This window comes from Mizuhopecten yessoensis, unplaced genomic scaffold (genome assembly GCF_002113885.1).
Source record: "Mizuhopecten yessoensis strain PY_sf001 unplaced genomic scaffold, ASM211388v2 scaffold6135_1, whole genome shotgun sequence".
In the NCBI taxonomy this organism is placed as follows: Eukaryota; Metazoa; Mollusca; class Bivalvia; order Pectinida; family Pectinidae; genus Mizuhopecten; species Mizuhopecten yessoensis.
Genome location: NW_018406397.1, coordinates 2,646,527 through 2,674,236, shown reverse-complemented (window position 1 = coordinate 2,674,236; position 27,710 = coordinate 2,646,527). Strand labels below are relative to the sequence as shown.

General features: G+C 36.7%; 1 protein-coding gene across 2 annotated transcripts in view; it reads left to right on the top strand.

Moving 5' to 3' along the window:
• LOC110451587 (synaptotagmin-9-like) overlaps window positions 1-27,710 on the top strand; it is a 191,013-nt gene that overhangs the window by 50,702 nt on the left and 112,601 nt on the right. For both annotated transcript variants that reach the window (XM_021499704.1, XM_021499705.1), the window contains exon 2: window positions 4,784-5,004. In XM_021499704.1, the coding sequence (XP_021355379.1) occupies window positions 4,809-5,004 (196 nt within the window). In that variant the 5' untranslated portion in view covers window positions 4,784-4,808. The remainder of the gene's footprint in view (window positions 1-4,783; window positions 5,005-27,710) is intronic.

The window sequence follows — 27,710 nt, the reverse complement described above, 5'->3', positions numbered from 1 at the left end:
CCCCCCCCCCCAACAAGAGTGATTAATATAAGTTGAAATAGCTTGTTTCATAATTGTTGTAAAATAAATAAAGTCTATATTAAATATTGCTTCAAATTGCAGTGTTTTAGCGTGAATTTTAATTTTCATAACACCTGTATCTTTTATTTCAGGATCCCTGTACCACTGCCAAAAACTGTTACTGCACATAGGAACCTGGTTTATTTCAGCAAAACTATACCTTTGATAAATGATTTCCGAAAAGAAAACCTTAACTTTGGGGACTTTGATGAAAGAAATGACAAAGTTGAAATAAACAAAATATAATTAACAACATTGTTCCGAGTGTAAAATTGAAGTAAGGCTACAGTGTGATTCAATGCTGGGGTTTAGATTGTTATACAAGTACTATTGTTCAACAAACTCAGCTACCTGCTCAATGGAAGTGCCTTGGCCCAATTAAGTTGTTCTGTAGAGTCAGTGGCCACCACTGTCTAGTGATAGAGGGTGCCACTGATGGGGAGGTTGTTCTGTGGACCAGGTAAAGTAAGACTTGGTAAATGAGACACATTCTCGTTACAAGGTAACGTCAGTCTCGGTTAACGAGACACATCCTCGTTGATATTGCACTTCAGTTATATCCAAAACAAGATTAAGGGGAGGTTACTGTACAAAAAACAACATAGATTAATCTATATTGTTTTGTCTGCAGTGGGACAGGGATCCTTAATGAAATCATTTCTGAATAATAAAAGTACTTATCTAAACTACTGTTTTGAAAGTGACAGGTTCATTTTTCAAAGTGCGTACATCTGAATGGCTAAATTGAAAAGTAACTTAAAATCAAAATTATATATGTTTGTTTATTTTTCATTGATCAGCCATGAACAGAATTTCATGGTCTATGGATCACTGCATTCAATAAAAAAATATTAAAATATTTTCCCTTTCACATGGAGTTCTGAAATCAGATTTTTATTATTAAAGCATTTGAAACAATAAAAACTGAGTATGTAAGCTCATGAAGATCTACCCTGTTATTCATCTTTTCTAGGTATTTCTTGGTGCCTCTTTTCTGCATGTATATCTACATAAGATATACTTCCACTGTGTCAAGTTACAAAAAGAATTCAACAAACAGTTAAGGGAGGTGTTGCATTTGCTACTTTTCTGGAGCAGAAATTTAGATTTTCAAGGGCCATAACTCCAGTAAATATAGTTAAATTGTTAACTCCTCTCTTCATGCACATCTGCATATGGTATACTTTCACTGTGTCCAGTTACAACAAAAATGCAACAAATAAATGATTTAGGAGCAGTGCAATAGGTTCATGAACAGACAAACAGACGGGCAGGCAGGTGATTCGTTTGTTTTTCCCATTGTACTTGAATTCAAAATTTATTGGCAAAAGTTTATTCCATACTGCTTTTAAATTGAAAAGATTGTCAGTTGGTTTATCAGATATTTTCAATAACCTTTGATTTCTTCGTCATAATTTTCTGTATCATTGGCAGCAGTGACTATTCCGAGGAAAATTGAAAAAATACATAAAGTTGACACTTCGTGATACATTTTAATTGTTATTTATTCCCGAATGTATCACCAAAAAAATGGCCTCATGCATAATTAACAAACACTACACAGTGTTCCTCTTACATCTGTATCTGTTAACACGGGGAAAAAACAGTTGCATCATGGATTACAAGATTGCAATTTGCAGGAAGTAGACGTAGTATACAATGATTGGTCACGTGATTGTCGGAGTGGCGGCTCCACAGCATGAAGCTGACGTGCCGAGTTATGAGTCTGTGGCATGGGGTCCATTTTTTGCTGTGTCTAGTCATACATAATGGAGATCCCCTCTGCCATTTTGCTCTCATATGTCCAGCAGCCATCCATTTCCAAGTTAGATGATATCATATTATCACTAGTGTACAGACCATCAGTGTTTTTAGACACTGTATAGTATTTTCTATGACGGTCTAATTATAAGTGTATACCTGTCAATACTTTCTGTTATATTTTTCTAAAACAGAATTACTGGGGACTTGTGACAGTTATATGGCTTACTGAGGACTTGTGACAGCTATATGGCATACTGAGGATGTAACAGTTTTATGACATACTTGGGACTTGTGACAGCTATATGGCATACTGAGGACTTGTGACAGTTATATGGCTTACTGAGGACTTGTGACAGCTATATGGCATACTGAAGATTGTTACAGCTATATGGCATACTGAGGACTTGTGACAGTTTTATGGCATACTGAGGATGTGACAGTTATATGGCATACTGAGGATGTGACAGTTGTATGACTTACTTGGGACTTGTGACAGCTATATAGCATACTGAGGATGTAACAGTTTTATGAGATACTTGGGACTTGTGACAGCTATATAGCATACTGAGGATGTGATAGTTTTATGACTTACTGAGGACTTGTGACAGCTATATGCCATACTGAGGATGTGATAGTTTTATGACTTCCTGAGGACTTGTGACAGCTATATGCCATACTGAGGATGTGATAGTTTTATGACTTCCTGAGGACTTGTGACAGCTATATGCCATACTGAGGATGTGATAGTTTTATGACTTCCTGAGGACTTGTGACAGCTATATGGGATACTGAGGATGTGACAGTTATATGACTTACTCAGGACTTGTGACGGCTATATGGCATACTGAGGATTTGTAACAGTTTTATGACATACTGGGGACTTGTGACGGCTATATGGCTTACTGAGGATGTGACAGTTTTATGACACACTGAGGACTTGTGACAGCTATATGGGATACTGAGGATGTGACAGTTATATGGCATACTGAGGATGTGATAGTTTTATGACATACTGAGGATGTGACAGTTTTATGAATTACTGAGGATGTGACAGTTTTATGACATATTGGGGACTTGTGACAGCTATATGACATACTGAGGACTTGTGACAGTTATATGACTTACTGAGGACTTGTGACAGCTGTATGGCATACCGAGGACCTGTGACAGCTATATGGCATACTGAGTATGTAACAGTTTTATGACATACTGGGGACTTGTGACAGCTATATGGCTTACTGAGGATGTGACAGTTTTATGACATACTGGGGACTTGTGACAGCTATATGGCATACTGAGGACTTGTGACAGCTATATGGCATACTGAGGATGTGACAGTTTTATGGCATACTGAGGATGTGACAGTTTTATGACTGACTGAGGACTTGTAACAGTTTTATGACATACTGGGGACTTGTGACAGCTATATGGCTTACTGAGGATGTGACAGTTTTATGACACACTGAGGTCTTGTGACAGCTATATGGCATACTGAGGATGTGACAGTTATATGGCATACTGAGGATGTGACAGCTATATGGCATACTTGGGACTTGTGACAGCTATATGGCATACTGAGGACTTGTGACAGCTATATGGCATACTGAAGATTGTGACAGCTATATGGCATATTGGGGACTGTTGTAAAAATTAATCTGTTCAGGCTACTCTCTGTTATCATGAGTAGGGTGTCTACCTGAGAACAGAACTTATGCATGTGTGAAATATATAGATACAGTTGTGTGATCGCACAACGCACCAAAAATAGCCTGCACACACCATCTAGACAACTGTGCGATTTTACAATTGTTCGCCATGATGTATGTTTCTCTCCACACAACTGTGTGATGTTTCTCTCCACACAACTGTGTGATTTGATACATTTGGTTGATCAATATTACGGATAAAAAAAATTCCAGAAGGCTCGTATGGAATAAGGAACACTGTATATATAAATTTCTCATCATATTAATTAAATTATGTTCAATTTTACAATGCGTGTAACACAGTATTTAAATGATCGTTAGACTGTCAAGAATGGGTTTTGCACCCAGGTAACAGAAAATGTAAATCACATTTTGATGAGTGACCAGAGGTCCCCTATAGCTCCCCTTCACCTGGGTTTTCACACCTTGCCGAGTTACGTAAGTGCCCCGGATGGGTAAAACTACGGTCCAGGTCCATGTATAAAGTGGCTATGTTTACCTGTATATGGGGCGGTGTCAATATGTGTTATGCTTTTGCATGTGTAGATTTGGGTGCTTAAAAAAACACCGAAACACACATTTCTGAATTTTAGAAAATATAGAAAGATTTCAGCTTATATATGAAGCTAGAATATAGAAACATACATAAAAAATCAAGTTTATATGTTCAAACACGAAACCGTATAATATTGTTAAGCCATTCCTCAATTTACACCAACAGTGATTGTCATCGCAAAACGTTCGTCCATCGTCCGCACAAATGTGCGCAAGCAACAATCTTCCAGATTTTCATCGTTTGCACATCGTGAACACACCTTGCAACATTGCTTGCACACCACACATATGTAATGTATGTGTAATGTGCGTTCCCACAACTGTTTGCTGTTAAAAAAGTTAGCAGGATAAGAAATTTCTTATCCTGCTAACTTTTTTGTTATTTAACGTCAAAATGGAGTATATAGCAAGTGATTAGTACATATGCATTACTTGAATTTATTTGGTTAACAAATTTAAATACTTAAATTTTATGGGATTATTAATTTGATTATTTCGAGTATGTTTTGCGAAGGGGAAAAATCTGTGCTGATCGTTGGAAAACAGGACTAATGACAGTTCACAAGAGGAACTACCTTTTAGAATCTGGGTAAATTTAACAACAATAAAACCCACTGCATGCCTGTGTCTTGAACAAAATTAACAACAAATTTTCCTCCTTTTATGGAGAGTTCTTATACAGACTTTTGTATTTTCAGGATGTATTGTTAAAAGCAGTAATGGATGTGTGTGGGAAGGCAACAGAATAAAACAGAGGGAATACAATACTATAGCCACACAAGAATTATGGACATGCCAGTAGGTTCAAGGAACAGAGGCAGCAGGGCTCTACATGTTCAGGAATATAGAAACAACACTTTCAGGATGACTACAGTTATGCCAGAGGTCATGGGTCAAGCAAAGGTCAAGGATTTGACAGGTTGGTAGATTTTTTATTTACTTTCTGTGAAATCAGTAATTTTCGAGGTTTTTTTCATTTTCGTTGATGTCGTGGGTAATCTTCATCTACGCATTCATAGCTAGCTTAAGGTCCATAAAGTTATTACAAGTTTGACATAAAACAATTCTCCGTTTGAGTGGGTACTCATAATCCATGAGTTCATGTACCTATGAAATGGTGTTGTTAGGAAACCATGAAATTTGGACTCTATGAAAATATCTGATTTTGCAGTATGTAGTAAGTTTGAATTGTACATGTGGTCAATTAAAAGCTGTATCCATTATGTATTTGCTAAGGTCAAGGACACTCTTGTTACTGATTAAAAATGGATTAATGTCAGAGTAATATAAGAATATTTTTTTAAAGATAGTTGTTTGGCTCAAATATAATTTTCACTTGTGGCATGTAGAACTACATGTAGTGCATGATGGTATCATAGAGACTCTCCTGTTTAAATTGACATTTACAAGACAGATTTAAATGATGCCCCCCATTGCAATGGTTATAATCATAACAGTCCTGTTGACTGTACATAGATGATGTGTGGGTAGTATTACTGTAATTAGATTTATGGCAGTGTATACTGGTATGTCGTATATGAAACAGTCTGGTATACCATTTTCCTGGAATAAAAAGCGCTGTGGCAGTTAATGAGATTGTCACTTGTAAGCTGCTTAAGGGGTTTCAATGCCTAGTCAATATTTTAAATACATCTTCCTTTGTTATATTTACTGGTCACAAGGAAAATAAAGTAATTGGGTCGTAGCAGTAGACAGTTCAACTTTCAATTAGCTATTCAATTTAAATCTCAATAAGTGAAAATCTAGCAGGACCATTCATCGCCCTAGATTCTTTCCTGATAGAGTTCAAAACAAAGCTCTCCTGCATGGCAATTCAAAACAGTGCTGTGTAGAAAATGATCATGTATCGAAGCTTTCATATCTGCCAAGTTCTCAGCAATAAAACTTTAGGGCCATAGATGATGAAAATGTGGGTCAAACTTGCTAATTGCTTTTGAGTTTATGAACCTTGCAATATCATCAAAATCAGTAGAATCGATGGTAATTTACACAATTAAAAGTTGGAATTTAATTTGATTTACCCCTTAAGTCACATTTGAACCTTATACCAAATCAAAAACTGGGCAAGTCCAGTTTAAATATGTAGGGGTAAATGAGTTAAGTAGTAACTAGTATATTATTTTAGGGAGTATTTTCAATGTTGATATGAACAGTTCATTAAATATACCACAATCTGTGCAGAACATGGAGGTCATTTTCAAATGGAGTTGTGCAAATTCTGATAAATTTTCAGGTATAAGCAATATCTTCTGGTATGTTATCTAGTGAGCGTACCCATGTCATACAGGTATGTTATCTAGTGAGCGTACCCATGTCATACTGGTATGTTATCTAGTGAGCGTACCCATGGCATACAATTGCATATGAACTCTTGTGACATCATAAAATGACAAAGCAAAGATGTCACAGACTTTCTGATTATGTCATTACCTCTATTTGGAGGTAATAGAAGAAATTTGTAAATGTCACAAATGACTATGAAATGTCTGATTTTGCTCTTGTTTCAAAAAATTATTAATCATGTGTGATAATGAAAAAATGATCTCATTTCATTTTCATAGTACTAATATGAAATGGAAACATGTAAATGTAAAATTTCAATAAATATTTCTGAGAAGTTTAAGTGATTTAAAAGGGAAAAGAAAAATCTTAAAACCTGAGTTATTTACCGTGGGTCTACATTATGTCTATATTAATAATGTTTACAATAGCCTCTATTGCATTACACCAACACAGAATTATACAAAATGGTGTTTAATAAGATAAATAATAAAATGATATTATTAATAATAATAATAGAAAATTGGTTCAGAAAAACAACAGCACAATTATATAATTAAATGATCAATTTTTGGTGACTGTTTTTAAATCTTCTAAAACGTAGTGTGGTCTTAGAACAAAACAGTAGTATATTCAAGATGGCTGACATTTGTGAACAGGGGAAATACTTGTAATTAAGCCCCATCCCTTCTTTTGGTCAATATATTTTCGCTAGGGATGGGGACTATTTGAAGATAAATATGGTACAGAATCATGTGATCACTGATGCAGCGGATCACGGAATCGTTACTAGGTCAAGGTTCAATTCCCTATATCAAACATGTAATAGTATAGAGTCACATGCATGCAGTAAAGGTTTCATTATAGAGTATGTATCAATGATTCTACCAAAATATTTACTCCATTCTTCTCATATTCTCTTGTTACTGACCAGATGTAATTAGTTAATAACCAAGATACTGTGTTTTGTCATATATCACATGGTCGTGTAATTCTAGTGTACATAGATTACCTGGGTATGGCAGATTTAATGTACTAGGAAATTGGATACATATTTGTAACATTGACGGCATTGTCAGATATTATTATGGTAGTTTGACACCTGCTTCTACGGATTGTGGGAGCTCTGTTTTAATTATTGAACATGTTCTGGGATTAGTGGAGAAAGTCTTTGAAAGGACAATGTCCGAATTCAGGAATGAAGGTCAGGAAAAAAGCAATGTTGAAAAGTCAGGCAAAAAAATAGTCAACGATATGTGGGAGATTTTAGTTGTACATAGGATCATAGTTGCCTTCTAGCTTCAGGCTAGAGGGAATTTCCCTTTAGCTCAATGGTAGAGCGACAGACTTGGAAGTTGGGGGTTCGGGGTTCGATCTCCAGTTGCAAATGGTGTGTGTGGCCCTCCCAGTGGTGACAAGAACTTGGATAATGAGTTGTAGTGGTGTTTGAGGAGGGTGAACACACTTAAAAAGGAATAGTAAGTGTTTGGCAGGTTTTAATTGTACAAATGGGATCACAGTAGTCTTCTAGTTAGAGGCTGATGGGAATTTTTGTTCAGCACAATCCATAGAGTTGTGGACTAAGAAGCTGTGGACTGCTGGTTCATTCTCCGTCGGAAGCACACTACTCTCTTTCTTGTTACCAGTACATATCTATACTTACATTTGTATCTATATAATATAAAAAGGAAAAATCTGAACAACATATGTCTTAAGCGCTTTTATTTCTTCTAGGAGATTTTTCAGACTGTTTATTTGAAGCAGATATTACAACATCATAAACTATGACGTCACATAAAAGTTTGCTATAGCGACGTCGCTTTATGCGTACCCGCCTTAGCAATATCACAGCAATAGAAATACATAATGATGGTCTTAAGGCAAAGAGTACTATTGGTTTAGGATTTAGTATTGCTATTAATACTGTTATTAATGTATCAATTATTGGGAGGAAAAAAACCCTTTCCATGTGCTGGGCAAACTCGGGACCATAACATTACTGATTCAACACACTACTGATGTCACTACTATATACACGTGTGTATGTCACAGCACTGATATATCTCTCTAAGAACATCCATTTTACTTGATAAGAGTGAGAATGACAAACCTGTGTGCAGTCTTGGTGCATTTTCAGATTTTAACAACAGTATTACATTGCTAACCAGGTAGCACTACTACTGACTGTACTGAACCATTTTAACTAAATGGAAGCATTCTCAGGTGCTAAGGATTACAAATTGTACCAGTTTAAGGGCCAACCAAATCTGAGGGTTGGGGCAAAAAGAATTTTTAACTTTGACATTATTGAGATCCCTACCCTGTAACTTTGTGTCCAACCCTAAGGGACTTTATTCCTGACCCATAACATTGATACAGTTGAGATCCACACACCCTAACCATATATACTATCACTGGGCAAGAAGAGAAGAACACAATCATAATACAAGAATTGACTCTTGGGTCTGGCCTCACCCCTAGGGACTATATTCCTCAGCCATAACATTGAACGGTTGAGATCCCCACCCAAAACTATATCTATATATATTTTTGATAGACATAAAGTGTTAAACACAGTCATATATTAGAAATGACCCTGGGCTCTGGCCCTAACATTACAGACTAAATTTGTGGATCATAAATTTGAAACGGTTGAGATCATCACCCAATAGCCATATATATAAATCATTTTTGGGCATCAAGAGACAGAAACAATCATGATATTAGATTAGAATTGACCCTAGGCTTAGGCCCAAGCCTTGGAGACTAAGTCCCTTGGTCATAACTTTGAAACCGTGAAGATCCCGACCTCCTCATATCCATGTATACCATTGCTTGGGCATCAAGGGATAGACATAATCATGATAATAGTATTGACTCTTGGGACAGTCCCCACCCCTAGGGACTTAATTTCTGGGCCATAACTTTGAAACGGTTCAGATCTCTACCTCATATCAAGATATATTTGTTTGATAGGCATAGAGAGATAAACATAGTCATATATGAAAATTGACCCTGGGGTCTGGCTCCATCCCTATGGACTTCATTATTAGGTCATTACTTTGAAACAGTTGAGATCTCCACCCGATATTCATATATACCCTTGCTGAGCATCAAAAGATGGACACAATCATGATGTATAAGTATTCACTCTTGGATCTGGCCCTACCCCTAAGGACTTAATTTCTGGGCCATAACTTTTGAAATGGTTGAGACCCCTACCCCATAACCGTATATATGTTCGATAGGCATAAAGAGATAATCACATGCAATCATATATTAAAATAGCCATTTATACCATTGTTGGGCGCATAAAGATCTAGGTAAGCGATACAGGCCCTCCAGGCTTCTTGTCATATACAGTTTTTGTCAACTTTAATAAGCTAATGAACCTCAGTGCTATCTGCTGCTGACTGTCTGTTTGTATATGTCAGGATGGTCACATCATGTACCATTGATTTCTACACCACTATCATCTTGCTTTATAGTATTGAGGGCGACAAATAAACACCTGCGATGTATCGCAGCCAAGTTTCAGGTTTGATCAATATTCAAGTTGTAGTATGTAAACTATGGAAAATTTACAGGCGAATAAAAAAACCTGCAAGCTGAAATATGGGATGTGTGAAAGTGTCCCTGTATCTACTGGTAGAAATGGAGTGTAAAACACTGCGCGACAATTCTGTCACATTAAACTTTAAGGTGAATTTACTGTGAATTCAATAGCTGGTAAACTAAAAGCTTTTGGCACATGGTGAGTAAACAAACAAGGCCGATGGGTAAGGTCGAATAAAAGAATCAGTCTACAAGGTCACTGGACATCATTTACAGGCAGGTTTATTGTGGGTACTATCCACAAGTGATAAGAATAATTTAACGAAAAAGCATCAATAATCATGTCGAAGGTCATTGAGAAGATTGATGGACAATTAGATTAACTAAAAGCTTTTGGGACATGGTTCATTTTCACAAAGATAAAAGGTAAAAAGTCATGTACATGTACAAGGTCAATGAACAAGGTCATTAAATATGAACAAGGTCAATGAACAGAGTCATATACACATGTACATGTACAAGGTCAATGAGCAAGGTCAATAAACAGGTCATTAAAATGTACAAGGTCAATGAACAATGTCTTTAAATATGTACAAGGCTAATGAACAGAGTCATATACACATGAACATGTACAAGGTCAATGAGCAAGGTCAATAAACACGTCATTAAAATGTACAAGGTCAATGAACAATGTCTTTAAATATGTACAAGGCTAATGAACAGAGTCATATACACAATAACATGTACAAGGTCAATGAGCAAGGTCAATAAACACGTCATTAAAATGTACAAGGTCAATGAACACGGTCATTAAATATGTACAAGGTTAATTAACAGAGTCATATACATGTACAAGGTCAATGAAAAGAGTCATATACATGTACAAGGTCAATGAACACAAGGTCAATGAACAAGGTCATTAAATATGTACAAGGTCAATAAACAGAGTCATATACACATGTACATGTACAAGGTCAATGAGCAAGGCCAATAAACAGGTCATTAAAATGTACAAGGTCAATGAACAATGTCTTTAAATATGTACAAGGCTAATGAACAGAGTCATATACACAATAACATGTACAAGGTCAATGAGCAAGGTCAATAAACAGGTCATTAAAATGTACAAGGTCAATGAACAATGTCTTTAAATATGTACAAGGCTAATGAACAGAGTCATATACACATGTACATGTACAAGGTCAATGAGCAAGGTCAATAAACACGTCATTAAAATGTACAAGGTCAATGAACAATGTCTTTAAATATGTACAAGGCTAATGAACAGAGTCATATACACATGAACATGTACAAGGTCAATGAGCAAGGTCAATAAACACGTCATTAAAATGTACAAGGTCAATGAACAAGGTCATTAAATATGTACAAGGTCAATGAACAGAGTCGTATACACATGTACATGTACAAGGTCAATGAGCAAGGTCAATAAACACGTCATTAAAATGTACAAGGTCAATGAACACGGTCATTAAATATGTACAAGGTTAATTAACAGAGTCATATACATGTACAAGGTCAATGAACACAAGGTCAATGAACAAGGTCATTAAATATGTACAAGGTCAATGAACAGAGTCGTATACACATGTACATGTACAAGGTCAATGAGCAAGGTCAACAAACAGGTCATTAAAATGTACAAGGTCAATGAACAATGTCTTTAAATATGTACAAGGCTAATGAACAGAGTCATATACACATGAACATGTACAAGGTCAATGAGCAAGGTCAATAAACACGTCATTAAAATGTACAAGGTCAATGAACACGGTCATTAATTATGTACAAGGTTAATGAACAGAGTCATATACTCATGTACATGTACAAGGTCAATGAGGAAGGTCAATGAACAGGTCATTAAAATGTACAAGGTCAATGAACACGGTCATTAAATATGTACAAGGTTAATGAACAGAGTCATATACATGTACAAGGTCAATGAACAGTCATATAGGAGTGGGACGACTGGTTCTCCCGTTGTCAGTGTAAGTGACCGGGTGGGGCGTCCTGCTGGGTGTCTTCGGCAGTGCGTTTCAGTGAGGTAGCACTATAAAGTCGGCATCAGTTCCGCGCTATCACAAGAAGACAAACACGAACATATTGCAGCCTCCCAAAATACACGCACATACACTACACGCATGCATCTTGCACACAGGGGAGGCCTTCCTTAAATGACCTTAGCTGTTAATAGGATGTTAAACAAAATCAAACAAACAAACAAACAAACATGTTCAAGGTCAATGAACAGAGTCATAAACATGTACAAGGTCAATGAACAGAGTCATATACATGTACGAGGTCAATGAAAAAGGTCAATGAATAGGGTCATTAAATATGTACAAGGTTAATGAACAGAGTCATATACACATGTACATGTACAAGATCAATTATCAAGGTCAATGAACAGAGTCATAGTCTAGTACAAGCTCAAGGAACAAAGTCAGTGAACAGGTCATAAACACGTACATGGTCAATGAACATTAATGTGTCATTAAATATGTAAAAGAACAGTATCAACTAACTTGGTCATTTAAAGGACAGAACAAACAAGGTTAATTAGTAAGGTTGAATAAATAAATTCAATATACAAGGTCACTGAACATAACTAATGAATTGGTTCAATGGTTGAGATAAAAAAATGAACAGAGAAATTGAATAAAAGAGGTCATTGATCATGTCCAAAGTCATTGAGAATGATTTATAGACAATTAATGATATAAACGCTTTTGGCACATGGTTCATTTTCACATTTATTAATGGTAAAGAGGAATGAACAGGGTCAAAGAACAGAGTCATAAATATGTACAAGCTGGTAAGGTCATATGACAAAAGCTAAAGTCATGTGATAAAAGCTAGGGTAATATTTTGATAGCTAAGGTCAGAAGATGACAGATATAAGGTCATATCAAAATAGCTGAGTTAATATGACAACCGCTAATACAATAACAGCGAAGGTTTATATGACAACTAGTGTTAATAATGGATAACATTTTGCTAAAAACACAAATTTTTGTCTCTGTTTGCCCGATTAAAATTACTTGAAATGGCTAAATCTGTATCAGTTGAAACACAAGTTTACTTCAAACCTCAAAAAATGTAATAATAATAATAATAATTTAAGGTTATTATATACCGATTTATCACAACCTAGTTCGTAGATTGTCTCAAATTATTGTCCTTGGTTATAGGGCTTTTGTAACCAGTCAATATCTTTCTCAACTCCCTGGGGAGCATACAGCCAGTGCTGTGCGCTCACAGGTAGCATTCTACAATTCTAGCACTGCCAACCACATACTCATTTACAGCTGAGTGGACTGGAACAAGCGGAGTAAAGTATCTTGCTCAAAGATACAACACAGTGCCGTGCTGTACTGTGACTCGACCTGCAACCCTTCTGTCACAAGCCCGGCGTCCTACCACTAGACTACCATGCCTCCTTAAATCAGCGCAATTATATGGAAGTTTAATGGTTTGCAATTGAGGACATATCACTTGTTGTAGAAGTTGATAAAAAAGATTGTACATATATCATATTTTGATTTGTATCATTGTGGTTATTGCTTTTGAATCTGTTCTTTTTGAAGATGAATAATTTAACAACAAATTTTAATTGATTTTTTGCAAGACACGTTTTTGTATGTATCTTTCGGAGTGATCAGTGGCTTCGCTGTGATACCTCCAGTCAGAATATCATCATCATCAATTATTTCTATGGCGTTATAATAAATGTAACAACATAAAAAATAGAATTTTCAATGATGAAGTTTTATTTGCAATGTTATTGAACGGGTTTTGTGCAGCTTTTTGGAAATAGCATTTATTCAGAATTATTTCCTCAAGTATAGTTACTTTAACAGTATTTAATGTTCATAAAGGGATTTTTAAAACTTTCAAACATGTTTTATCATGCCCTTTCCATTTTAGTAGCAGAAGCTAATATTGAATTTTGCATTGGGAATATGATATGAGGATGAAAAATTAATAAGGATCGGAATTGCAATGCAGAGCATTGATTAGGTTATTCTGTTTTAGAACACAACCTTCTTGTATTGGTATTGCTTTGTGTCACAAACCATGTCATAGATCTCGTGGCCGTCCTGCCTGTCTGCTGGTGTAACACTAGAGCTTAATGGGATAGTGTGGAGGGAGCGAGAAGGCAGAACTGTTTGTGTGTGCTGGTCAGGTGTGATCCGAACCTAAAACTTAGTCTGATAATGGTATGATAATAGGTACATTGTCCACATCCTGTGTGACACCAAACAGTGTCCAAAAATTATTCTCAATTTGATTAAGAAGGAGATTTACCAGTTCTAATCAGATTAACACTGGAACTTTTAGACCATATGTGCACTATAAATTGAACAGAAACGACATGTTTATGATAATTAAGTGATTCATCATATTTGTTGAAAAAGTACCTTTATTATTATTTGAAGAAATTGTGATAAAAATCATAATGATCCTACAATTTTGTACCATTAGGTCAGTAGTTCTGTATCCTCTGGTCTCCCTACCATTAGGTCAGTAGTTCTGTATCCTCTGGTCTCTCTACCATTAGGTCAGTAGTTCTGTATCCTCTGGTCTCCCTATACCATTAGGTCAGTAGTTCTGTATCCTATGGGCTCCCAAGCATTAGGTCAGTAGTTCTGTACCCTCTGGTCTCTCTACCATTAGGTCAGTAGTTCCATATACTCTGCTCTCCCTATACCATTAGGTCAGTAGTTCTGCATCCTCTGGTCTCTCTACCATTAGGTCAGTATTTCTGTATCCTCTGGTCTCCCTACCACTAGGTCAGTAGTTCTGGATCCTCTGGTCTCCCTACCATTACCCATAAGGTCAGTAGTTCTGTATCCTCTGGTCCCCCTCCCATTAGGTCAGTCGTTCTGTATCCTCTGGTCTCCCTACCATTAACCATAAGGTCAGTCGTTCTGTATCCTCTGGGCTCCCTACCATTATGTCAGTAGTTCTGTTTCCTCGGGTCTCCCTACCATTAACCATAAGGTCAGTCGTTCTGTATCCTCTGGTCACCCTACCATTTTTCATTAGGTCAGTAGTTCTGTACCCTCTGGTCTCCCTACCATTATTAATTAGGTCAGTAGTTGCATATCCTCTGGTCTCCCTACCATTAACCATAAGGTCAGTAGTTCTGTATCCTCTGGGCTCCCAAGCATTAGGTCAGTAGTTCTGTATCTTCTGGTCTCCCTACCATTAGGTCAGTCGTTCTGTATCCTCTGGTCACCCTACCATTTTTCATTAAGTCAGAAGTTCCGTATCCTTTGGTCTCCCAACCATTATTCATTAGGTCAGTAGTTCTGTGTCCTCTGGTCTCCCTACCATTATTCATAAGGTCAGTAGTTACGTATCCTCTGGTGTTTCTTCCATTAATCAGTTGCTCTAAGGTTGTGTATTGCTTTTTAATGGCTCACATCAATTATCGGCACTGGTATGTGGTGCCACACAAACCAATAACAGGACAATCGGACAGGACAGTCGGACAGGACAAGTGTTAATAGCGTGGTTTATCATGTTGTTCTGATGGAATGTAATTATGCCTTTTATAAGGGGCATTGACACCTGACACAAAGAAATCGGTATTCAGTATTGTAACTAGGAGGAAAACATCACCGGCGTTTATTGTCTGTACATCATTGTGTGTTTGGAAATCCTTTATCATCAATACATAATCCTGTGTTATTGTACACTTATATGAGAAATTGTATTCAGATGATTTCTATAGAAGTGTGGGCTTGACATATGCACAGCTGTTTGTGGAGAATTGTCACAAATACAGATTACATCTGAGATTATATAGGAAAGTATATAAAAACGGTTGTGTCCATTGAATTATGATTTTATATAAACACCTTTTTACTATTCGGTGTGACATTCTCGCCTGAGCAAATGATGTCGTATTGAATATTGAACATAATGTTTTTCTTCTAATTTGTGAACCTATTACAGAATGATAGCTGGGGGGAGGGGGCATCCCCCTTATAAAGAGATACCCAAATCTACCTGGAATAACCAAGTCATCAAAACGTTTACTTGTTCTATTTATATCCATTTGAATTAAGTGTCTATTAGGGGAATATTTACATTTGGTGTGGCAAAGCCCTTCTATATTACTACTAAAGTACTGCCAATAGCAGCTTCATCTTATGAGGCTATAACTGAAGTTAGTCTTTGCACCTCAGAGCGACTTAACAGTGTCACTAACGAACTAATCGGTATCTTCTGCTTTGATCCCGAACACCAGCTGCCTGTCTCAAGTGTCTGTGAGATCAACAAACAATTTTACGCCTGGATTTTTCACCAATTCATCCTTCTCCGGTTGCACGATCAACATCAACAACATGCAGACTGCAAATATAACTCTGACCTGATTACTGCGGGTTTCCGTTGAGTGTGTGTGACGGATATAGGTCGCAATAAAATTGGAAAATGTTTTACGACACTTGATTAGTTACTTACAAAATGTCATTTGTTACTATTTATGAATCAAGAATATGATATATATATAAATCAAAATCAAATGAATTATTAACGAAAGTTGCGGAGTCTTTTCAATTTTGTATGGGAAATAGCGCATGACGTCAGCTGTTTTCTTTGTGCCGTTCTAGATACTGACCTGACCTGACGATAATAAGCGGGAAATTTGAAATTTGAAAAAGACATAAAAAAAAAATCTGAATTCTCATTATGGACATATAAATATAAGCAATAAACTGCATAGATGTGGCAGACCAACTGGTATAACTGCCACAAGTGTCACAGACAAACTTATCATGGTGCGCTGGCGTGCACCATTCAGTTTGTCTGTGACACATGTGGCAGTTATACCATTTGGTCTGCCACATCTATGCAGTTTATTGCTTAATCAAATGTTGTCAAAGACAGCAGGGGTGTAGTGGCCGTAACCATTGGAGAAAGGGATAGACAGACTTTTCTCCCACCCTACAAAGGTGTGTCTACCATTTTAGTCAGGGTAAGATCAGCTTGTCACCCCGTAGGGGGGGATAGCCTTTACGATTAGCACGTGTTCAATTGTGACGTCATTAAAATGCGTCACCGGTAATTGTGACGTCATTAAAATGCATCACCGGTAATTGTGATGTCATTAAAAGTGAATGATGATATTCATACCCCACATGTGTTTTTGTGTTTTTGTTTACGCTACTGTCGTTGAAGTTGTGACTGAAATAATAGGATGGGAGAAAAACCTGGGGGTGATTTTTTTGGTTGTCTAACCCTCTGCAGAGCCTCGGGTTAGACAACCAAAAAACATCAACCCTTGGGTTGGAGATTTCCCTATCACACCAGCAAGGTAGAAGAAGATTCTTTTAATCTTTTAAAGTCATACTGACTGTTGCTTGCATTATTTCTGATATTATTGGAATTTCATCAGTGTTTTAGGGTTTTATGCGCTCAACATACTCTCCATATACATGTGTATGTGCTCTGTGAAGTCTTTTACTCTAAAAAGCCATACACTGTCATACTACCTGATAGTTGGCATATCAGGTTTTTAATGGGACAAATCAGCTGATTTCTGTCAGTTTGTTGACATTCTCTAAACTGCATTTGCATATGATGAAATCACTACATAACAATGGTCAGTGATTCAAAGGAAAATTGTGTGATTAACCATTTATTTGCAATAGGTTTTAGTTTTAAAAAGCTTCAGAGTGATTCCATTGGTGGCACTTCTCACACAGCGACTCAGTATCTTTAGGATCACTGAAGTGAATGTGTAAATTCATCATCTTATTTGGTCATGTCAAAAACAACAAACTTTCTGATGTTATTTTGGTAAGGTTTTTATCTGCAAGAACAACTGGTCAAGGGAAAAACATCAAAACCAACTGGTCAAGGGGAACATACCAAGAACAACTGGTCAAGCGAAAACACCTAGAACAACTGATCTAGGAAAAAACACCAATAACAACTGGTCAAGGGAAACACCAGGAACAACTGGTCAAGGGAAAACACCTAGAACAACTGGTCATGGAAAAACACCAAGAATAACTGGTCAAGGAAAACACTAAGAACAACTGGCCAAGGGAAAAAACCAAGAACCACCAGTCAAGGAATAAATACCAAGAACAACTGGTCAAGGGAAAATACCAAGAACAACTAGTCAAGGGAAAACACCAAGAACAACTGGTCATGGGAAAACACCAAGAATAACTGGTTAAGTGAAAATACAAAGACCAACTGGTTGAGGGAAAAACACCAAGAACAACTGGTCAAGGGAAAACACCAAGAATAACTGGTCAAGAGAAAACACCAAGAACAACTGGTCAAGGGAAAAAACCAAGAACCACTTGTCAAGGGAAAAACACCAAAAACATCTAGTCAAGGTAAAAATACCAAGAAGAACTGGTTAAGGGAAAAACACCAAGAACAACTGGTCAAGACATAAACCTGTCATTGACAATTGGTCAAGTTATCAACATACCAAGAACAGACGGTCAAGCGATCAAGACACTTAGGGACATTTTGTGGAGATATTAACATATTTGGACATCAAGGAAAAGATCCAAATATGGATATTTAGTCTTGGGGTGATGTTTGTCTCTTGTGGTAACAATTGTTAAGTTCTATAATGTTTAATTTTTCTCTAAGTACATTCGTATTTACATGACTTTGACACCATGAAAACTGTCTAAATTGTGACGATAATAGGTAATCCACTGAGAACTTCTGCCCAGAGGTTCACTTTTACATGACCTTGGCAGGGTGGAAGTTGTGCAGCCTACAAATAATGATAGATACACGGTGACAGCATCGCCCCTTAATCTTGGGTTTGTTACCCGCGGGCGCCGTAACCAGTGAAGACCACTACATCTAGCTGCCATTACAGATACAAATCAACATTACTTTACCAGAGAGTGTATTCAATCTCATCAATGTATTCATCATTAATCTATGCTATGCCTTAAATATACTCCTTATTCCTCCCATAATGACACCATTGCTTTGTTGCCATGGTAACAAAGTATTAACTGACCTGGGGCAACCATAATATATACATGTTCAGGGAAAAATCTTTTACGAAAGACCAAAGTGAACATCTTTGTTCAACTTTATAGTTCTGGTTCATTGGTGGAATATATGTATACATGTAGGTCTGGTTCATTGATGGAGTATCTGTACAGGTCTGGTTCATTGGTGGAATATGTGTATACATGTAGGTCTGGTTCATTGATTTGAGTATCTACTGGTCTAGTTCATTGATGGAGTATCTGTTCAGGTCTGGTTCATTGATGGAGTATCTGTTCAGGTCTGGTTCATTGATGGAGTATCTGTACAGTTCTGTTTCATTGATGGAGTATATGTACAGTTCTGTTTCATTGATTGCAGTATCTGTACAGGTTTGGTTTATTGTTAGAGTCTCTGTACAGGTCTGGTTCATTGATTTGAGTATCTACTGGTCTGGTTCATTGATGGAGTATCTGTACAGTTCTGTTTCATTGATGGAGTATATGTACAGTTCTGTTTCATTGATTGCAGTATCTGTACAGGTTTGGTTTATTGTTAGAGTCTCTGTACAGGTCTGGTTCATTGATTTGAATATCTACAGGTCTGGTTCAATGATGGAGTATCTGTTCAGGTCTGGTTCATTGATGGAGTATCTGTACAGTTCTGTTTCATTGATGGAGTATATGTACAGTTCTGTTTCATTGATTGCAGTATCTGTACAGGTTTGGTTTATTGTTAGAGTCTCTGTACAGGTCTGGTTCATTGATTTGAGTATCTACTGGTCTGGTTCATTGATGGAGTATCTGTACAGTTCTGTTTCATTGATGGAGTATATGTACAGTTCTGTTTCATTGATTGCAGTATCTGTACAGGTTTGGTTTATTGTTAGAGTCTCTGTACAGGTCTGGTTCATTGATTTGAGTATCTACTGGTCTGGTTCATTGATGGAGTATCTGTACAGTTCTGTTTCATTGATGGAGTATATGTACAGTTCTGTTTCATTGATTGCAGTATCTGTACAGGTTTGGTTTATTGTTAGAGTCTCTGTACAGGTCTGGTTCATTGATTTGAGTATCTACTGGTCTGGTTCATTGATGGAGTATCTGTACAGTTCTGTTTCATTGATGGAGTATATGTACAGTTCTGTTTCATTGATTGCAGTATCTGTACAGGTTTGGTTTATTGTTAGAGTCTCTGTACAGGTCTGGTTCATTGATTTGAATATCTACAGGTCTGGTTCAATGATGGAGTATCTGTTCAGGTCTGGTTCATTGATGGAGTATCTGTACAGTTCTGTTTCATTGATGGAGTATATGTACAGTTCTGTTTCATTGATTGCAGTATCTGTACAGGTTTGGTTTATTGTTAGAGTCTCTGTACAGGTCTGGTTCATTGATTTGAATATCTACAGGTCTGGTTCAATGATGGAGTATCTGTTCAGGTCTGGTTCATTGATGGAGTATCTGTACAGGTCTGTTTCATTGATGGAGTATATGTACAGTTCTGTTTCATTGATTGCAGTATCTGTACAGGTTTGGTTTATTGTTAGAGTCTCTGTACAGGTCTGGTTCATTGATTTGAATATCTACAGGTCTGGTTCAATGATGGAGTATCTGTTCAGGTCTGGTTCATTGATGGAGTATCTGTACAGGTTTGGTTCATTGTTAGAGTATCTGTACAGGTCTGGTTCATTGTTAGAGTATCTGTACAGTTCTGGTTCATTGTTAGAGTATCTGTACATGTTTGGTTCATTGTTAGAGTATCCGTACAGTTCTGGTTCATTATTAGAGTATCTGTACATGTCTGGTTCATTGATGGAGTATCTGTACAGGTTTGGTTCATTGTTAGAGTATCTGTGCATGTCTGGTTCATTGTTAGATTATCTGTACATGTCTGGTTCATTAATTGCAGTATCTGTACAGGTTTGGTTCATTGTTAGAGTATCCGTACAGGTCTGGTTCATTATTAGAGTGTCTGTACATGTCTGGTTCATTGATGGAGTATCTGTACAGGTTTGGTTCATTGATGGAGTATCTGTACATGTCTGGTTCATTGATGGAGTATCTGTACAGGTCTGGTTCATTGATGGAGTATCTGTACAGTTCTGTTTCATTAATTTGCAGTATCTGTACAGGTTTGGTTCATTGTTAGAGTATCTGTGCATGTCTGGTTCATTGTTAGAGTATCTGTGCAGGTTTGGTTCATTGTTAGAGTGTCTGTACAGTTCTGGTTCATTGTTAGAGTATCGGTACAGGTCTGGTTCATTGTTAGAGTATCTGTACAGATCTGGTTCATTGATGGAGTATATGTACAGATCTGATTCATTGATTTAAGTATCTACAGTTCTGGTTCATTGATGGAGTATCTGTACAGGTTTGGTTCATTGATGGAGTATCTGTACATGTCTGGTTCATTGTTAGAATATCTGTACAGGTTTGGTTCATTGTTAGAGTATCTGTTCATGTCTGGTTCATTGTTAGAGTATCTGTACATGTTTGGTTCATTGTTAAAGTGTCTGTACATGTCTGGTTCATTGTTAGAGTATGCGTACAGGTCTGGTTCATTGTTAGAGTATCTGTGCATGTCTGGTTCATCGTTAGAGTATCTGTACAGGTCTGGTTCATTGAAGGAATATCTGTATGTTTTTGGTTCATTGATTGGAGTGGTTCATTGTTAGAGTATCTGTACAGGTTTCGTTCATTGTTAGAGTGTCTGTACATGTCTGGTTCATTGTTAGAGTATCCGTACAGGTCTGGTTCATTGTTAGAGTATCTGTACAGATCTGGTTCATTGATGGAATATCTGTACAGGTTTGGTTCATTGTTAGAGTGTCTGTACAGTTCTGGTTCATTGTTAGAGTATCCGTACAGGTCTGTTTCATTAATTGCAGTATCTGTACATGTCTGGTTCATTATTAGAGTATCTGTACAGGTTTGGTTCATTGTTAGAGTATCCGGACAGGTCTGGTTCATTATTAGAGTGTCTGTACATGTCTGGTTCATTGTTAGAGTATCTGTGCAGGTTTGGTTCATTGTTAGAGTGTCTGTACAGTTCTGGTTCATTGTTAGAGTATCCGTACAGGTCTGTTTCATTAATTGCAGTATCTGTACATGTCTGGTTCATTATTAGAGTATCTGTACAGGTCTGGTTCATTGTAAGAGTATCTGTACAGTTCTGGTTCATTGTTAGAGTACCTGTACAGGTCTGGTTCACTGTTAGAGTATCTGTACAGGTCTGGTTCATTGAAGGAATATCTGTATGTTTTTGGTTCATTGATTGGAGTATCTGTACAGTTCTGGGTCATTGATTGGAGTATTTGTACAGTTCTGGTTAATTTTCCTAAGGTTGCTTAAATATCTGTGTGTGTGATACAGGCCTTCTGGGCATCTCTTCTTATACATGGTTAAAACATTTGAGTCTGGTTCTGGTTCATTGTTAGAGTATCTGTACAGGTCTGGTTCATTGAAGGAATATCTGTATGTTTTTGGTTCATTGATTGGAGTATCTGTACAGTTCTGGGTCATTGATTGGAGTATTTGTACAGTTCTGGTTAATTTTCCTAAGGTTGCTTAAATATCTGTGTGTGTGATACAGGCCTTCTGGGCATCTCTTCTTATACATGGTTAAAACATTTGAGTCTGTATTAAAGCTGTTAAATGTAAAAAAAAAATGATTTTCTAGAATTTAAGATATTTTCCCTTCATCAGTAATAAATTCTAATAATAAAGTAATAAACTAACACCCCCAACACCCCGCCTATCTGGTCTGAATCTGTCCTTTGGTAAACAGACAGTTTGACTACAAATTAAACACAGAGACAAGTCATTATAATTGTATTCAAGTTTTACTTAAAGTTTTTTCTAGAAGCAGACATGCTTCTCCTTCACTTGCTGGAGATACGGGTATGGCAAGCCATTAGGATAACTGAACTGTCCTATTTCTACAGTCAAATCTCTTCTGGATCGGTAATCGCCGCGTCATCATTTCTCCTGGATCAGTTTTCGCAGACTGTTATATCATTGCAGTGGAGACCATTCACAAAATCCAGCAGAAAGCTGTTTGTCTTCATTTCCATTTTCACATCACATGGGCCAGTGCTTTGTGATTCTGACAGTGTGTGAAAGTTTTGGCCCCTCATGTACCAGGCTTAATTATCTTAATGCCTCACTAATATAAAAAACATATTTTCTATACTTGTTGTATTTGCATAAATGTGAAAAATGCAAAACAGAAAATTATGTCGTTTAAATTTTGTATGCAAGCTTAATACTGTCACCTCAACACGAGAGTTACTAAAACCTGTATAACTATTTGCTATAATATTTGGGCAGGGACATGTTATGTAGAAGCTGTCAATACTTCGTACACAAAGGCAAGCTCAAGGTCACTACAGGGTCATACAATCGTGAAAAAAATCAAAACAGAAAATTTTGTCACTTGAAATTATGCAAGCTTAATACTGTCCATGTAACACGAGAATAACTAAAACCTGTGTATTTATTTGTTACCTTATTTGTACAGAGACATCGTATGTAGAAGCTGTCAATACTTCGTACACAAAGGCAAGGTCACCAGAGGGTCATACAAACGTGAAAAATGCAAAACAGAAATGGTGTCCTTTTAATTCATGCAAGCTTAATACTGTCAACTCTACAAGAGAATTACTACATATAATACCTGTATAATTCTCTGCTACCTTATTTGGGCATGCTACTTTATTTGGGCGGGGACATATTATTTAGAAGCTGTCAATACTTCGTACACAAAGGCAAGGTCACCAGAGGGTCATACAAACGTGAAAAATTGCAAAACAGAAAATTGTGTTGTTTAAAATTATGCAAGCATAATATTGTCACTGCAACACAAGAATTACTGATAACTGTATAATTCTTAATTACTTTATTTGGGCATTTTACTTTATTTGGGCAGAGACAAATTACGTTGAAGCTGTCAATACTTTGTACACAAAGGGAAGGACACCAGAGGGTCGTACAATGCAGATTCACATGGTTTCATCAGATGTGTTAAAAGCAATAACATGTGTCAATGGAAAGGTACATTAGTCATTATCTGTAGCATTTGGATTTTTTAAAAACATTTGGAGCAGAAGTTTGTGCAAATTCACTACCTAAACTACAATTGATGGAATTATTTTTTTGTGATACAATTATCATGAGCTCTGAGATTGCTTGTACACAGAAAATAAAGATCTGTGATGGGAATTAATGTTTAGCAGTGAATAATCTAGAGTAGATTTCATCGTATTGCCGAGTAGACTTGAAATTGTACACAACAAATGGGAGTTCAGGTTTTAATTCTCCGTAGACTGCAGATATATATATTTTATGTTTTGTTTTTGTAATCTTTTCTTAAAAAGGTTTGTATAATTAATTATCAATTTGAGATTGAACTTTAGAGTAATACAAGATTTTAAAAAATTAACACTTGTTATGTGTGATTAAATAAAGTGGATATTCAGAGATTTTGTTTTCTTTCTATTTTCACACTGAAATCAATACATGCAATGTGATTATCTTGTTACTTGCAGTTTTTTGTAGCTGCAAGAAAACCTTACTTTCAGGAACTCAACTTTATGGTAACAACCAAGTAATGCTTTTGATTTTGTTCATACCATTGGTATCTCATACTGGTAAGGTATAGTAGGTGGTTTCTCATTACAGGTTATCTCTGATGGCCACTGGTCCCTGTGTGATAGCTCACCTGGCCCGAAGGGCCAAGTGAGCTTCTGCCGTCGTCTGTCATCCGTCGTCCATTGTCCATCATCCGTCATCCATTGTCCGTCATCCCTCGTCTGTCGTCCGTCAACTTTTTCCTTTAAAATGCTACTATTCCTAAACGTCTCAGATGATTTTGACCAAATTTGGGCTTGAGCATCATTGGCCAAAGGGTTTTCAGTTTTGTATAAACTGAGGGTGTGGCACCCCTGGGGGCAGATGGATGGGGCCCATTAGGGGAAATAGAGAAACACATTAAAGATCCTTCTCCTTTTATACCGATGAAGGGATTTTAATCAAACTTGTTCTAGAGTATCTTTGGGCAAAGTGAATTTAATATCTATAAATGGAGGATGTTCTAGAGCATATTTAGGCAAAGGGAATTTAATATCTATAAATGGAGGTCCAGACCAATCCCTGGAGGCTATACCACCTTTGGACATAACATGGAAACTCATTTTCTTGGTGTCTTACCAACCAAAACAGATTTACATGTAGTTCTTACAACTTTGCTTCTTGTACTCCTTTGATAAACCTATATGGTACTCAGCTGGTTTTAAATTGAAAATAAAATACCAGATGAGCTATTAAGGCCTATGGGCATCTTGTTGTAGGTGAAATCTCAAGGAATAAGATATCTGACAGCAGCTTGTGTTTGGTATAATATCGTGGAAGGTGCCCCGGCCCGCTGGTCCATAATTGATGGTTCCTCACAATATCGGTGGTCCCTTGAAACAATTTCTCTCACATAATTGGTGGTCACTTGTAACAGGCTGTTTTTCTATTAGAATGAATATCAAGCAGGTTTCTCTATGACAATTATGTAGCATGCTGTGAGATGTTTTCTTTATGACCAGCAGGTTCTCTTCTGATTTATAGACTATAGGGATTGAAATATCTTCAACTCAAGTAATAAGAGGTTCTGCTCAGACCTATAAAATGAATGATTCTTGGAAATAAATAGTTTTTGCCCAAGTCCAGATACAATATGATGTCATCTGTATATAAAACAATTAGATGTGCCGTTATGTGGTTTTCATTGTAATGACACGAGAAGATCTAGATTTACTACACCCTTAGGGGTTGGACTAAAAATATCTGACCTATAGCAAAAGTATTCAACTGTAGGTTGTTTCACTGAAATTCCCCAAGAAGCTGGCAAATTTTGGATTGGTGTAATCATCTGTAAAAAATACAGTTTTGAAAATGTCTTATTGGAAGTTTGGGAAAATGGATTTCTAAAAGAGGCTCCGTAATCTGATTTTGATCCTATCATCATACTGGTAGCAAATTGGTGATTAGTGTTCCCCGAGGGTCAGTGCTAAGGTCACTAGGTTTCTGGGAGAACCAATTTCATGTGGCTCAGTCCTATAGACATTATCGTATTCTTATTTCTTTCATTATTCCAGCTCAATGTTTTTTTTCCCTGGGACCTATTCACTTGGTCCATAAAGATTTTTTTTAACTTCACAGTTACGGAATGTGTCTCTGCATAATTCTCCTGCTCAAGGGTGGATTATGTCCCCCAGTGAACTTTCTTGTAACTGGCTTGAATCACTCGACACGGTCAAAAATCAGGCGAAAACATTGAGAACAGTATTTGGCTTAAAGTCTATCGAAACTTCTTACATATCATTGTTAAATGGTAAGTTTTTGGTAAGCTATCACCAGATCAAGAAATTGAGCTTGCAGGCACAGAATCTGAAATTGAGCATGAGAACGGTTTAAAAAATACAGGCCCTGGCTTTGTTTGAGTTACATGTTAAGCCAATTTTCATTATTTTTGGCTTCTTTCTACACTATATAACATATATCACAGAGAAAAAGGTTTCATACTAAAGAAAAATTTCAAAGAACAACAAAACAAGTGATTTTTAGTTTTATATTTATAAAGTCACAAATGTTTGTTTCCTGAAAACAGCAGGAACATATATATAGCTCAACCTGTTTTAGTTTGCTTGCTTAGTTCAAGATCCATTCACGAATATCCCTTATTAATCATTCACCCCTACATATCTAAACTGGACTTGCCAAGTCTTTGATTTGGTAAGGTTCAAATGTGATTTTAGGGGTGAATGGGTTAACCAACCTGCAGGTGAAGACCTGTTTGTTGCTAGTTCTTGTCTGTGATGTCAGATTCCTTTAGTAAACTATTTGGATCATCGCCATGATCCCAAAAGATACCTGATAAAAGGATTTTGTATTCCAATTTTACAGGATAACAGGTGACCTTCGTTTATAAATTGTTTGATTTTGGTTAAATTTACTTTTACACAAAGCCATATTGGTAAATATCAGGATTAAACTAGCAAACACCAGTACATCATTTTTGACAACCTTGATAATTTGATATGAGCTTTTTATTGTTAAATTGAATTTGTTAATATGATTTTATGACAGTGTTTATAAACTGTTATTTGATTCTCTGATACTGTCTGTAAGTTTGAACATCTGATCCTGAAAGAAATTAAAAATGAAAAAAACCATTAGTAAGAGGTTACTTGAAAGTGGATCTTTTCATAATTTTTAATTTTTAGACGTTAAGTTTTTCACTATATTAAGATCCTAATTATTCCCGATGCTTTGCTTTAAACATATTTTACATTATTCCTTGCTAGTGAAATCCATGGTTATATTTGTGACACAATTGAGAACCAATGAAATCGCTGCTACCATTAGCCTAGGTATGTTGAATGTGTTATGACAATCTTGAAACAAGTGAGAAGACTTGAACTTTATTTAAGCTGACAAACATCAGGTGACTTGAACGCGACTGAAAAGTTATTCCCGAACATTTTACCTGATATCTGAAGATGAAGTACACTTCTGTTAAAGTCTTGTGTACTTCGGGAGCTGCATACAGTCACCAGAACGAGGATGTTGTTTTCTGTATCGTGTACCTACGTGACTCAATCTCTCTAAGACTTCACGAGGATGTCGTTTTCTGTATCGTGTACCTACGTGACTCAATCTCTCTAAGACTTCACGAGGATGTCGTTTTCTGTATCGTGTACCTACGTGACTCAATCTC